Genomic DNA, 15347 nt, shown 5'->3' with positions numbered 1-15347 from the left:
AGGGAGATCTCTTGTCTTCTGAAATGTGTCTGTTGAGTACAATTGTATAATGTACAGAGTGTGGTCTCTTATTGCGATACAAAAGCACAAAATAAATGGTCGTATATACATATATACAGTATCTATATATCTAAAGCTATATATATAAATATGGTTTTAAAAGGATGTGTTCTATGCCTTGTGACTCTCTTGAACTGGTCATTTATTTTCTAATGTTTTGTAATGTTTCAGATGTTGTGTAAACTGGGTAATTTGTCGGGAGAACACTTGCCTTCCTTTTTTTTTTTTGTCTTTTCTTACTTTTCAGGCAATCTGAAAATGCCATATGTTTGTATGAAATCATGTCTTTTTTTTTCTTTTTACTGCGCTGACTTTTGAGACAAATTAAAAAGAAAATATTGTGCATGTGTTTGAGTCTTGTGGTATATGCAGTATACCAGGGGTTCTCAAACTTGTTGTGTGAAGTAGGCCTACCACCCGAGAAAATATTGAGCTCTCCGAGTACCACCTTGACAACCAACATTAGAATATTGCAACAAAGGTCTTCCATATTCACTTTTGTCAATACAGGAGAGGTTCATAACGGCATCAACAGCTACGGTCACATTCAGTGCAAGTTTGTTTTTAAATTTCTTGCTTGCCTAGTATTCTGCATTATGTTTTCAGATTCATACAGTTCAATATTACAAAATGTGAGACCAAAGAGACATTTTCGACTGCAACAACTTGATCAGCCTTCAAATCAATGCACAACAAAATGATCTTCCAAGTACCACCAGAGATGTCTGAAGTACCACCAGTGGTACGCGTACCACAGTTTGAGCACCACTGCAGTGTACTGTACTGTATATGGGGCTTTGGCTTTGGGATCCTTGACTTGCCTTATCACATAGTGTGCATTCCAATTGCAGACTTCCGTCCTACCTTGCTCACTTGCCTATTTGTGACCTCATGATGATGTCACCGAAGACAGAAAATGAATTCAATGTCTTTCTCATTTGCAATTAGCCTTTCGCAATAGAGAATGAAGAACAGTTCCCCAAAAATTGTTGTGGCTAGGCTGACAGCGTGGACAATTAATTATTTTCTTCATGGAGGCAGGGTGTCAGCAACATGAGAGGCCATAAGCACAAGTGGAGGACGGAAGTCTGCATATTGGAATGCACCCTAAGTCATTCAAAATGCCCATCTAAGTGTTTTTATTTCACCTGTCTGTTGGACAGGAATACCATAAAAGTTCAATTACTTTGCATGTCTGCCATCAGCCTATGATCAGTAACATAAAATTTAAAATAGGATACATTAACTGAACCAGGATATAATATTCATGCCTGTCTTGCCATAATGGCGGGTGACTAATTTTAAACCCTGACCACAGGCGTTAAAACAAATGGCATTCCTTACAGCCTTGCGTAACTATACTGCCCTACAAAGGCAACGTGCAGTAACTATTTTGTAAAATAAATAGATAAATAAATAAGGTTTATCCTGAAAATGGTCTTCATAACACCTTCTTTATCTTGTGACAAAGCCTTATGGTGAACATGTGTCCCGTTTTTAGAGACATTGATATGTGAAATTTGCAGTAACAATTACAATATACAACATAATACCAATACGTTGAAGTTCTTTTTCTCACTTTCAGTGTTGGTGTTGTTACTGCACTTTGTAGGGCAGTATATAGCCCTGCAAAACTACATATTGCCGTAGCTTACTGCAGCAGGGGTCGCCGGCGACCCTATTCACTTGCTGAAAATGCTGAACTACATCACAACAACATTGCCATGACATTACAGACAGCCATAGTGCTGCGCTAAGGGGTTAAGTTACATGTAACTTCAAGATGTTTTTAATCAATCTTTTCTTTCGCCCGTGTGCTTTTCTCTGACAAAAAACCCCCGGATACATACAGTATTTCAGCAGTAAAGGTCAGCACAGGTATCTGACTCACAGGAAATGCTGTCAGATAATAAGCCTCTTGGTCGAATAAAATGTCACCTCCATACTCACCGGCGTTGACAAGTGACAATTGGAAGTACCCCAGGGAGAGGTGGTAGTAGACACCAAAAGTGTGTAGCACAGACTCATGTGGAGGCTAATTGTATGTGCCTTGTACATTGTGCATTGTTATGAGATGTTTAGGTAACCTAGCACATACAGTATTTGTGAGAACTGTTGCAAGAGGATAACACATTTTTTCCCATGTTGATGTTCATATTCAAGCCAAAATGTCACCTCCATACTCACCGCTGGTGCCAGGTGACAGATTGGAAGTACCTTGTGGAGAGGTGGTAGACACCAAAAGTGTGTAGCAGACAATAGGTACTCAACCCCCATAGGTTATGTACATATGTGTCCTGTGTGTAGTATATGTGTTATGAGATAGGTAACCTAGCACATGTAGTAGGCCTATTTGTCATAACTGTTGTGAGAGGATAACTCATTTTTTCTCATGTTGATATTCATATACAAGCCAAAATGTCACCTCCATGTGCACCACCGGTGCCAGGTGGGGCTGGAAGTACCCCAGGGAGAGGTGGTAGACACCAAAAGTGTGTAGCAGGCAATGGGTACAGAACCTACATAAGCTTCATGTACATATGTCTTGTGTAGTATATTGTTATGAGATGTCTAGGTATAACTCATTATTATTTATATTTAATTTGTTATATATATGTTTTTTTTAATTCAGCAAAAATCAATAATCGTGATTAATAATCGTGATCATGATTTTTTTCCATAATCGAGCAGCCCTACCATGTATGTTGTATATTGTTTTAAGGTGTCTAGGTAACTCAGCACATACAGTATTTGTTATAACTGTTGTAAAAGAATAAGTTATTTTTTCTCATGTTGATATTCATATAGCCAAAATGTCACCTCCATACTCAACGCTGGGGACAAGTGGGGCTGGAATTACCCTAGGGAGTACCCCCAGTGTAGCACAGACGTAGGCTACAGCAGTGTTTCTCAAACTCTTCCTGCCATTCCCCCCTTCAGAGGAAGGGTATCTGCATGCGCCCCCCCTCAAGCAAAATGGTTACGAAAATACAAATAAATAGGCCTTAGTAAAGTTTATTAAAGCCTAATATACACATATATAGCCTACCTATGATGTTCTCTAAATATTAGTGAATAAATTAATGAATATATAGTGAATGTAAAGTGAATGTGTTGACTTAATGGCAAAGCAGAATGACTTCACACGCCCCCCCCCTCCAATACCTCCGCGACCCCTTAGGGGGGCTTCCGCCCCACTTTGAGAAACACTGGGCTACAGTATGTCTTGTATGTCGTATAACGTTTTAAGGTGTCCAGGTAATCTATACAGTATTTATCATACTGTAACTGTTGTGAGACTAATTTTTGTAACATGTTGATATTAAATGAGGGTTGGACGATATTAACATGACCTAAAATGTCACCTTACCCAAAATGTCTTTGTTGCCCATACTCAGTGCAGGACAGGTGACAGGTGATGGTCTGGAAGCACCCTGGGGAGAGGTGGTAGACGCCTAAAGTGTGTGGCATAGACAACCAGTAGTACCTACAGTGCATAGGCTACATGTACAGGCATGTGTCTCGTTTCTCGTGATTATGTCACTCCCAGTCCATAACACTGGTCATGCAGGAGGACAAGTGACAAGCTGGAAGTGCCTTGGGGAATGATGCAAACAGACCCAGACTGTGGAAACACAGACAGTGTGGCACAGACAATGGGCCCCTACATACGGTTCATTATTATGACAAGTCTATGTACTGTACAGTCATTGTAAATTGAGCACATATTCCATAAATGTCTCTTAGGCTAACAGAGCTGTATGAAGTAGAAGTAGAAGTAGTCTTACAGATGTAATTACAACACTGGTGGTATGATAGTTCATGGTTTCATTTTGTAATATCATGCTACTAGCACAGCCCTTATAGAAGGTTTATAGGTTCATAGAATCTTTGCTACTAGTGTTGTAATTACATCTGTAAAAGTACTTCTATACTAGCCTGGTCCTGACCATCCCATAATACTACCATTTCCAGTGCGGAGCAAAGTGTCTTGGCGGAAGTATGTAGGATGGCGCGCGAGGCTACTTCTATACTTCTACCTTACACAACTCCGCAGGCTGACTTTTTTTTCATAATATGCATATGATGACACACACACATTCTTTAAGTCATGTCACATTGTAGAACTGATAGCCTTGCCTTAATTTTGGGCTCTCAAATCCAAGTCAACCTAAGTAAAACCTATTTCTATCAGTTGGCTTGCATTTAGGCCTATGTTCATTTTGAACGTGTTCATGGGCCATACAGGCTACAAGTAAGCAAACATACACACTCCTTGCACAGTGTTTAGTGGAATGTATGCTAATGTGTGCCTCACTTCCTATGAGGAAAATGAACAATGGGTCACTTTCATAGTAGCCTATACAGGTATAAGAAATGTATACTCCATGTATTAATCATATGGGTGCGTTGCAGAACAAACAGCAGGGATAACATTCTCACCATGTTCTTTACAGTACTGTATACAGTATCACCAACTTGTGTAGGGTTACACAAGGCTTGGTTAACCTCCCTTTTACCTAGCCTGTTCACGCCTTACCTTCTCCAGGTTCGCCAGTGGTTAACCAGCTGCATCGTTGTGTGCAAGTCCATATTAACGATGACTAAAATCATGTATACGAAAAGTAGTTTTAAAGCAGTAGCACTGTTTGCATTACTTAACCACAATTTGAAAGTCAATAAGCAGCAGAGAGCAGAGTTCAACTTTAAAGAGAATTACAAATTCTTTAATGCATGCAAAGCTGGAACGATAAAGGGCAGCTTACTCGTCCAACCCTCATTGAACTATGGCATTTAAAACAGTGATTGGGGATGTATTAGAAGAAGGCTGACATTTTCTTGGCATATCCTGGAGATAGACTGAATTATTATTGCTCAAGAAGAAAAACAATCTGCATCAGTAAATTGCATTTGTTTTTGTGTACGTGAATGTGTGCAATGAAAAAGACAAGGCACTTGTTTTTGAACATTTTCTTTTTACTAGAAACAAAATCATAAAAACGAATAGTAGTGAACCAACAGGATTAGTTTGTGACGTTCGCAAGTGAATGATGAGCATGGCATAGGGGGAGTCCTAGGTCGGAGTAACCTAGGGGTTATGGAACCTTTGTGCAAAGTCTTGAAGGATTCAGCTCACACCGTCTGCCTTTACCCTGTAGTCTTGCGCCATTCCGGTGCAAATTGGGGGAGAAAACAGTCGTTGAGGGAATTGCACAGTGCTTTGACAAGGACAGAGGCTATAACTTTTCCCCTGTTGGTTGGGAGGCGGAGAGAAATGCCATGAATCATTTATTTAAAAACAAACAAAAAAACAAACAAAAAGGTTTTTTTTTTTCTTTTTAGTACGAAATGCAGAGCCAGAGGCAAACAAAATCGCCTCTCTTCTGTGATGGAACAAGCAGATCAGCACATGAACAGGTAAAGACTATTGTACAAATGCTTGAAGATTTATTTTTTTTCTTTTTCCGAAATTTCGTGGGTACAAACAATTAAAGAAAATCAACAAAAAAATAAACAAACAAACGGACAAACAAACAACGCAAACAATTGAAAAGAAATGACGACTCAAGGCTGTGAACTCCAAGGTCAAAAGGTCATTTGTTCCTCAGATGTGCGCCCAGTGTCCAGTACAGTGACGACGGCGTGTGCGTGCGTGCGTGTGTGTGTGTACAGGATGTGTGTGTTTATATGTGTGTGTGTGTGTGTTTTGTGTGCTTGTGTGCATGTGTGTGCGTGTGTGCGTGTGTGTGTGTATGTGTGTATGTGTGTGTGTGTGTATGTGTGCGTGTGTGTGTCAGACATTCAGTGAGGACACGGACACATACAGACTGTGTTATATTGTTATCAAAAACAACCCATAACAGAACATATGCCATGGCCTCACACAATGGTGCTCGTTTTTTCTTGTATATTTCTTTAGATTTATATAGATCTATTTATTTATATATAATATGTATATTTATAAAAGATTTCATCTTAATTACAAGTTGGGTCATCTTTATATTCATTATTGCAATGAAATATTAAGATGGTTACAAAAAGAGGTGTGTTCTGTTTTCTGCTACAGAGTTATATACATCAGTTTAAAAAGCAAGCATTTTGTTTTTTTCTTTTTCTTTTTTATCTCCTGGCACTGTAAAACTTGTGTGAATGATATCTTCAGTTGAACTTTTCACAGAATGTACATTATGTACCGACGGATTCGTCATGATTGAATGATTATCTATTTGTTATTTAGCTTTAGGCTACTCATATGGTCATGGATCATCATTTTAAAATAAATACTAGCCTATTCTCCCCCCTACCCCCACCACCCACCTTCTTGCTTTTCTGGGAAAAAAGGACCTCTCAGTGTTGGCTGCCCTGACATCCGTGGTTAACAAATTCCAAGAGAGTTGCTACCATTCTCTTTCTCAAGGGTGTGTTTTTCTGCGCACGTTTGGCGAGAAGGAAACTAAAGAGACTAAACGTTTTTTGTTCAAGTTGAACAGTTAATGGTGATAAAAAGCAGATTTACACAGTCTATGATTCAAGTTGACAGTTTTCTGGTCTTCTAAATTGATTTTTTTTTCTTTCTTCCTACTGGCGTCTTCTGTTTACTGGTGGCGATATGGATGAGAGGAGTGGTCCTGAAGCGAGGTTTGATTTCGGTAAGGCGTTAGGAGCGGAGCACACAGGAGGGCCGCTCAGCCGAAATGCGTTGTGTCTCTGTGAGCCGCAGGTCGTCCAGGTCAGAGTAACGCCGAGACAGTGTGTGTCCTCTGGTTTTTGAAGCTGTTCGTCGTCGTCATCGAGACAGTTGCTCAGTGGTGTCACTAGTCTGTGCTGCCTTACAATCCTCGAACACCTGTCATACCTCTGCACGATCCTTGGTTGAGGCCATCGCCACAACGAGAATCAATATATTTATATATATTTATATATCGATATATTTTAAAACTGCTTGATAGTCGTTTGTTTTCTTTTTTCTGTAAATTCAGGCTCTGCTCTCCTCCGTCCCTCTCCTTTTTCGCCCACACGGAGTCTCTGTTAGCTTGCTGGCTGTCTTCAGTTCTGGTTTTGCGTTTAATGTGAGTGATTTCGTTTCTTTTTCCGTTTATTGTTCATTATTAAGGCACAGGGTGTGTTTTTGGTTTTCACGGTAGGTCCGATGACACCACGGCCAATCCCGAGCTGTGACGAAGAGATGGGCCAGAGTGTACTGCCTTGGGGCAGTCGGGGGTCAGGACCCGGCCGTTCTCCCCGACACTGCCCGTGATGGACAAACGGGCCTTGTTTCTCATGGCTTCCGTGAAGGTGAGCTGGAGGAGGGGGCGGGTAGGTTAAGGGGTAGAGGGGGGTTCAAAAAGGGGGGTTAGACAAGGGAGAGGCAGGTGGGGGGAAAAGATAGCGTGAGTTTGATTGAGTCTGCACCCCCACCAGCTTGTAAAGAATTCTCACACCTACTACACAAGAACACACCACCACCATCACCGAACAACACAGACTATACAGACAGTGACACCGAACAACAGGGGGTGATCCATACCAAACAAAAGACAAACGGAAAAATGTGGAAAACAGAATCTGACAGCAGGCAACAACAACAAACATCAAGAAGTTGATACAATATGCCAGACATCTGCATTTCTATCAGCAACAAGCATTACTGGGGTGTTGTATAGGAAAAGGTATAGGGGCTCTTTTTTGAACTGAATGAAAACTATAACAGTCCAGATTGTTCATTTACAGCCAGACATTGGGTAAGGTTTGGGGACAGTGACATTGAAGGTTTGGGAACAACACATTATAGGACAGAACTACTTGATGTTGTTGTAAGGGTTGTGCCTCATGCACCCTACATTACAATATCCCATAATATACTCTATAGTACAGTATCGTCGTGTAATATGGTTGGAATAACCCATAGGAACCCATACATGTACAGTGTGTAGTAGGCTACTAGTGTATTAAAATCAACCGGTGTGATTATTCTCATAAGTGCACTGTGTCAAAGACTTTTACCCTTTCAATATATACAGTATGTAAAATCAATACTTGAGTTTTGAGTTCAGGGTTGACTCTATATTGATATAGTTACAAACCATAGCACAGACAACAAGTAGGTCATATCTATAACGTGTTCAAAATACATTCAACTAGTTAAGACCCTAATGTTCACCATCTTTGATAATCCTACAGTACAGATTTGAGACAAATCTAACTATTGGGGCATTTGGTGGCCATTGCTTTTTTTAACAGGGTGGGGGAATTTTCTTTTGGGGGTAGGTTTTCAAGTTATTTAAAGAGTGACTGACACACTACGATAGATAAACAATGCAGGTGCCTTTGGATATGGAGCTGAGAATGCAACAACATTACTGGCAGCCAACATGGATGGGACCAGATTTTGCACTTGCAAAAAGTTATAATAATAAAAATAAAGAAAAACTCCAGCTTTGGAGATAAAGCGCGATGAAATAAATATCAAAAATGCAGAAAAGAAAATATTACGGAAACGAATGATGACAGCTTTAGGTCAACAAAAACAAAATAAAATAAAAAACAGAAAAAGATAATGAACATAAATAAGTCCATACAATAAGCTAACAAAAAATGTAAAAAAGCGATGAATCGATGTGTGTCACAGTGCGTCACATAAGCTAAGTCAAATGCATCCACGAAAAGAAAAAAAGGAGTAAACCAAAAACAAAAACAAAACAAAAAAGCACACTGCTTGAGCTACGAGAAAAAAAAAACGACGCACCACCAACCACCCCCACCTACTTAAAGGAGACCCTAAGTCCTACCCCTATATCTTAACACCCTCGGAGCCGTATACGTTGTACCCTTCTCTATAAGTGGCTAAATTCTGGGTGCTCTGGGAGGGACTTGGAGCGGGGCTAAAATTCAGTTCGGCCGATTCCACCTTCATTCTCTTGGCTTCGGCCCGCGACTTGTAACAGAACTCAACCAGCGCCACCAACATGGCCAGGCCCAGGCCCCCGACCAGGATGTAGAAGACCCCAGCCACGTTGCTGAGGCTGAGGGCCTGGGAGCTCTTGTCCTGGGAAACAGGGGGGTGGAGGGAGGAGAAGTAGGAGGGAGAAAGTGTGGAGAATAGATAGACAAAAAAGAAAAGAAAGAAAAAAAAAGGAGAGAAAGAGAACCAGAAAAAAAACAAGAGTCAGGGAGGCATGGAGTGGAACAAGTGAACATTTTGTTTTAAAAGTCACAATACAGTTGAACATTGAACACAACTACTGAACACAGCTATTGGCTATTATCTTAGTCTTATAACATTGGTAAGAAAAATGACATTGTGGGGTTTGACTAACAACTACCATGCAGGATACTATATGTCTATAAGGGTTTCTAAATTCAACTAGAACTCACAGCCACTACACAATAGTTAATGACACAGCTAACAATTACATCTACCTTGACAGCTATGGACATCAACACATCAACAAGCTACCACACAAAACATAACATTAAGACATAAGATAAGCATTGTGCCTAAAGATTTCAGCAGCTTTGAATGTTTTAAAGCAATCCTTGAGCAAATCCTTCCTAACCCCAATACGTGATGTGCAATCATAGTATACACTCTGCTGTGAGGTGATCTCATATTTTATTTCGATTTGACATGTGATATTATTAAACATCTTTCGCATGTCATCATATCGCCATAAAAAGGTCCTGGCCTTTGACTTGGGTAGTCAGTCAGAGCATATCATATGGCACATCTCTAAGATAAGATATTCCTTAATGCATGTAGCCTGTCATCTGTCTCAGCTGTCAGTCACAATGCATCAAACAACCTGTCCCAGAGGAGATAGTACTAAAAGGTGCACAGGTTCACTTTAACAGCAGGATGATATAAGACATCACTGCACACAGCATGAGAATGAAAGATAGGTAGGTAGAAAAAAAACTCACTGCTAGTCCCTCAAGGCCTCTGGGCCTCTCTAACACCTGTTCACTTTTCTAATTTGCATGCATGCTTTAAGCAGCAGTGATGTGGTGGTGGTGGTGACCCTATCTGAATCCTCGCTCTCTCACTCACACACATGCACACATGCAGACTCACGCACACACACATCTCCCACACGTACCGCACACACACAAACACGCACACACAGGCACATGCAAACTCCCACGCATCTCACACAAATACATACACACTCACACTCGCATGCGAAAACACACACATTTACACACACACACACACACACACACACACACACACACACACACACACACACACACACACACACACACACACACACACACACGCACACACGCACACACGCACACACACACGCTCTCCCACCTACCCACATACACACACACACACACACACACACACACACACACACACACACGCAGACATACAATGTGCTCTCACACACATGCACACAGTGCCAGTAGGCAATTATCTCTGTGCTCTGTGTGAATAACAGTGAGTTTCCTTTAGTGGTGTTTTCATTATATATATATATATATATACGTATATTTTTATCTGTCCCAGACTAACCGGAGACTGACCTTACTTCCCGAGTCCTTGGGTCCGCACTCGCCCTTATCGTACCACCATTTGTTTTTCAGTTTGTCTAAGACGCCTGCTTCACTGAGTTTCAACACTGCAAGGTTTACCGGGCTTCTTCACGTGGGAAATAACATAAATAACATCATGGGTCATGTTATTTTATGTTATTCGAATCGCAAAGAAACTTTTTTTTTGTCTTTTTCTTGTCTTTTAGCACACAGTTTTAACAATATATATATACAGAGAGAGAAAAAAGGAAAGTGACGGAGCGGAGGTTCCATTGGGTACATGTGTGTATGCTCGTTCTCTTGCCTTTGAGGTGGATGGGGGGGCTGCGCTGGCCTGACCCGGGGGGGTTGGGGGGGGGGTTCGCCGAGCTACAGACATATGAATGGAACCTCGCTACATCGCTTCAGGTAACGGACACATGCTGCCGAGGCCCACTTCAACTAAACAATCGGAGGCAATTACTGTGAACCCAAAACTATTGGCACGGTTTCGGCTTAACACAAAAAAGTGCACGTCTAAGGAAAAAACAAGCAAATGTGAAACACCCACCAGCCTTAGGCTATCATGGTTAGTCAGGCTATTAGTATCACTGTTAGTAGCCTATCATTTGTCAAGTTCCATTTTGTGTTGTGTGTGAGAAATCGTTTTGCGCTACAGTGCTCGAGCTGGTGATGGGGGGTGACATGTCTGCCATGCTTCTGCTTAAGAGGGACCTTTTTCAGTGCCTTGCATCATGGGAGGATTCTTTTGAGCTTTTTCGGAATTTGGAATGAGGATCACGGAGCGGTCGGTGTCTGGTGGTCAGACCCTGTCAGAAAACCTCTCCTCTCCTTTCTTCTCATCCCCTCTCTCTCTCTTTTACTTCCTCCGTCCCCGTTTATTTTTCTTCCTTTCTTTCTCCCGTCTCCGAGGCTCGAGTCTGGCTATCACACAGCCTTTTGAGACAGGACAGGCAAATATTTTTGCTTTGACAGTAATTGCTCTCCTCTATGGTTTCCGAGGCTAAGGCTTATTTTTTTTTCCCCTTCCCTCTTGCGAGTGGGGGGTGCTGAAGCACACCACCACTGCTGTCATGAGGTCCTCGATGGCTCCGGTGCCATTGGGTAAAATGGCTTGGGGGAAATGGCTTCGGAAGGTTCCGGCAATTCGCCTGGTTATGTTCGCCGCGGCAGATGCGACCATTACGCCACACACAGTTTACCCGCATGTGGTGACATAGAGGCTAACCTTGGAGTCACCGCCACCGCTGCCACACTCGCCCTTGTCGTACCACCATTTATTTTTCAATTTGTCCAACAGCCCTTGTTCGTTCAGTTTTAACACTGCGAGGTTAACAGCATTTCTTGAAAACGATAAAACATATTTTGTCAGGATAAAAAAGGTGAACAGCCAAAAGTACTGAGCAGCAAAGGAAAAAAAACGCAAGAAGGAGGAGTAGGAAGAAGGAACCAACCAAATACAAAAACAAAAGGAAGGGAAAGGAAGTCAGAAAAAAATGAAGACAGTGGTGGGGGGAGCTCTATTAGTGTAGAAGCACCACCTGCAGACATCCATCTCTCTCTCTCTCTCTCTCTCTCTCTCTATCTCTTTTCCTCTCTTTCATTCTCTTGTTTTCCACATCGCCCCATTCCTCTCAGCCAGTCTCAAGAGATGCAAAAGAGGCCAATTCGGTCATTATGGGTCTTTTGAATGACCACTTTTAAAAAGAGCAGGGTGGGTAATGTTTGAACGCCAGGGGGTTTGGGCTAAGAAAGGTCAACCCTTTTTCTGGAGTAGGCCTATATACTTTTTGAATTATTGTTGAAGTTTGAATTTTGAAATGTTCATGATGAGGTCAGCTCCCATACTCATTGCAATGCGTGACTAGGACAGAGAGACAGTAGTGGAGCTTACGTATGTGGTTTTAAAAAACAAACTCGCGATAGACCATCTATCACAGTGACCCACGGCTAGTCTGATGAGCTTTTAATCTCATCTCAGGAAGAGCGTAGAAGAGGGCTCTGGAATAAGAATGCAGGAAGCCTTTCTCTCTCTCACTTTCTTTCTATCTCTCTTTCACTTTGTCTCGCTCCCTCCCTCTCTCTTTCTCTCTCTGATTTCTTAGAGGGTGGCAACTCAAGAAAGGACAAAATGCCGCATTTCATGAATAAAGCAATGCCAAAGCAAGCAGAAGAGAAAAAAAACAGCAGGATGTGTTTACTGTGGGACGAAAAAGAAGAGAAGGGGTGGGGTGGGGGTAAGTAAATGAGCGTGTACTGATATCTGAGAGGGAGTGGAAGTAGGAGTGGGGTAAGAGATAGAACAGAACAGAGAGAGAGAAAGAAAGAAGGAGAGAGAGAGAGAGAGAGAGAGAGAGAGAGAGAGAGAAAGAAAGAAGGAGAGAGAGATGTGCTTGTAAGTGTACAGCTGTCCTTTGCTTTGTGGATGAAAGTAACCACACACTCGCCTCTTCTCACTGGTGTTATCTTTTTTTGGCTATGCAAATTGCCTCTGCACCAAGACAGCCTAAAACCCCAACACCCAGCCGTGCCACCCTTATCTGCATCCCTCCCCCCCAGCCGTGCTCACAGTGACTTCATAGTTCTCTGTCCCGCTGCAGCGAGCTGCTATATAGTCAGCGAACGTGCAAACCAGAGAGGCTGTCGTATCGAGCCAGAGCCCCCATAATCACTGGTTATCGACGCCCGATTCAAATGGCAGTTATGTTTAGGGGCAGCTGCCTGCCCCATGACAGAGCACAAGGGAAAGAAGAACGCTGGGAAAAAGCATGCTTGGATGCTCCACACACTATGGCACCACTCGATCGCTGTCCACCCCGATAAGGTGCTGCCCAAAGTGGGCTGGGGGTGCAGGTGGGTTGGGGTAATTCCGGGATGGGATGGCGGTTGTTGTTTTCTTTTTTTTATGGTTGAAGGGTTGTGGTAGTTAGGATAATGGTGTGTAGTAGCTGGGATTTTGGGAAGATGGAGGATCTGCTTTAACAGAGTGCAAGAAGCAGGAGAAATTTATATATAGAATGGCCCATTCCTTTTTTTACTAATTAAGAGTCTTTTAAGATAAGAATAACGCCTCCATGCCAAAGCAGAGGCTAATGGATTGGACGCACTATTATAAAAATAGGGGCAGCCGTGGCCTAGTGGTTAGAGAGTTTATCTTTCAATCTAGGGGTTGTCGGTTCGAATCCCCCCTGACCTCTCCCTACATCTCCACCCATGGCTGAAGTGCCCTTGAGCAAGGCACCTAACCCCACATTGCTCCAGGGACTGTAACCAATACCCTGAAAAATAATAGTTGTAAGTCGCTTTGAACAAATGAAAGCGTCAGCTAAGTGCAATGTAATGTAATGTAATGTAATAATATTAAATGGCCTCGTAATCCGCTCCCCCGCCTCTCTCTCTCTTCCTCTCTCTCTTTCCCTCTTTCACTCTCCTCTCTCAATCTCCCTTTCTCCCTGTCTCTGTCTCGCTCTCTCTCCATCTCCCTCCCTCCCTCTCCGCCGCCCGCCCCCACCCTGGTGAGGAGTGACCTCTAAGCACAGCGGAGAAGGATGCAGAGCACCAGCAGAAAATAGCCTCAATCAGAAACTGGGGAGGGCGACGCTTGGCGGCGGGCCCTGGCTTTTTGGCAGCGCTGCCAACCGGGTGGAGGTTGGAGGCAGGAGGCAGGCAGGCGGGAGGAGGAGAGGTGTTGGAGAAGTGGGTGGCTGTTGCATATGCCATGAGAATCCATACTCATGGTACATTATATACTGTGTTAGTCTGATACGCCTATCCTGAGCAACTATTTTCACAATGCTTTTCAGATTCCTCTGTACTACGTATATTGCTTTTGCATATTTTTGGACACCAGATGGAAATGAGCATTTCTGCTATAGTCTGGCGCATTTACATATATATTTTGTATGTATATGTTCATTAATGTGCAATGTCCTGAAAAAAATAAAATCAAGTAAAGTAAAAATAGTATGAGGGGTCCATACGTATGTTGTGCTGTATCAGCGGGCATCAATTAAAAAATGCACCAGGCAGATCAAAAATATGTCTGAGACTCATCTGATTTTAAGCTTTTCAGATCCCCCTGTATTACCACATTGTTGTTCCATATGGCACAGGGTAAGCTGAATCCTCTCACGACAAACTGTTTTTATTTTTCACCAGGCATAGACAAAATGTAGTATGGCGGAGGCTACTTTTATTTTATGCTTTTCAGATCCCTCTCTACCATATTGCTGTTGTACCTACTGTATATGCCACAGGGATCTGTACTCACGGTGCGTACAACGTGTCAGTCTAAAGCGCATCTCATGAGCAACTGTTTTCCTTTTGCACCAAGCAAGAGAAAAAACATATGTCTGGGGCTACTCTAATGTTATGCTTCTCAGATTCATCTCGACCATATTGCTATTGCATATGGCATGGCGATCTGTACTCATGGTATGTTGCACTGCATATGTATCAGTCTGAGACACCTCTTGCAAACAACTATCTTGTTTTTTGCAACAGGCAGAGCAAAATATGTCTGGGGCTAACGCTGGTATCTTGCTACACAGGATTGACTTTGTTGGTGTAATCGTCTGTGCAGTACTTTAGTGTTTTTATCTGTATTCACATCAGCATGAGAGGGTGCCAACTGCCTGTGGTGTGGCGAAGGGGTGATGCACGCAATTGCCCTGTTGTGATCTGATCTGCCATTGGTAAGAATATGCATAGCTAACTGACATATTTTGCCTCTTTGCACATATTTGCCC

At 42.4% G+C, this 15347-nt stretch overlaps 1 protein-coding gene across 1 annotated transcript in view; it reads right to left on the bottom strand.

The window, feature by feature from the left end:
- Positions 1–7196: 7196 nt before the first annotated feature.
- Positions 7197–15347, bottom strand: part of LOC134453638 (glutamate receptor 4) — a 162245-nt gene continuing 154094 nt past the window's right edge. Inside the window, exons 14-16 of the mRNA XM_063204424.1 lie at positions 11828–11942; positions 8969–9106; positions 7197–7361 (exon numbers count right to left, since the gene is read on the bottom strand). Of these exons, the coding sequence (XP_063060494.1) occupies positions 7197–7361; positions 8969–9106; positions 11828–11942 (418 nt within the window). The remainder of the gene's footprint in view (positions 7362–8968; positions 9107–11827; positions 11943–15347) is intronic.

The sequence above is a fragment of the Engraulis encrasicolus genome, chromosome 8 (assembly GCF_034702125.1).
Source record: "Engraulis encrasicolus isolate BLACKSEA-1 chromosome 8, IST_EnEncr_1.0, whole genome shotgun sequence".
In the NCBI taxonomy this organism is placed as follows: domain Eukaryota; kingdom Metazoa; phylum Chordata; class Actinopteri; order Clupeiformes; family Engraulidae; genus Engraulis; species Engraulis encrasicolus.
Note: the sequence above shows the minus strand (reverse complement) of the source record. Positions and strands in the feature narration are given on the sequence as shown.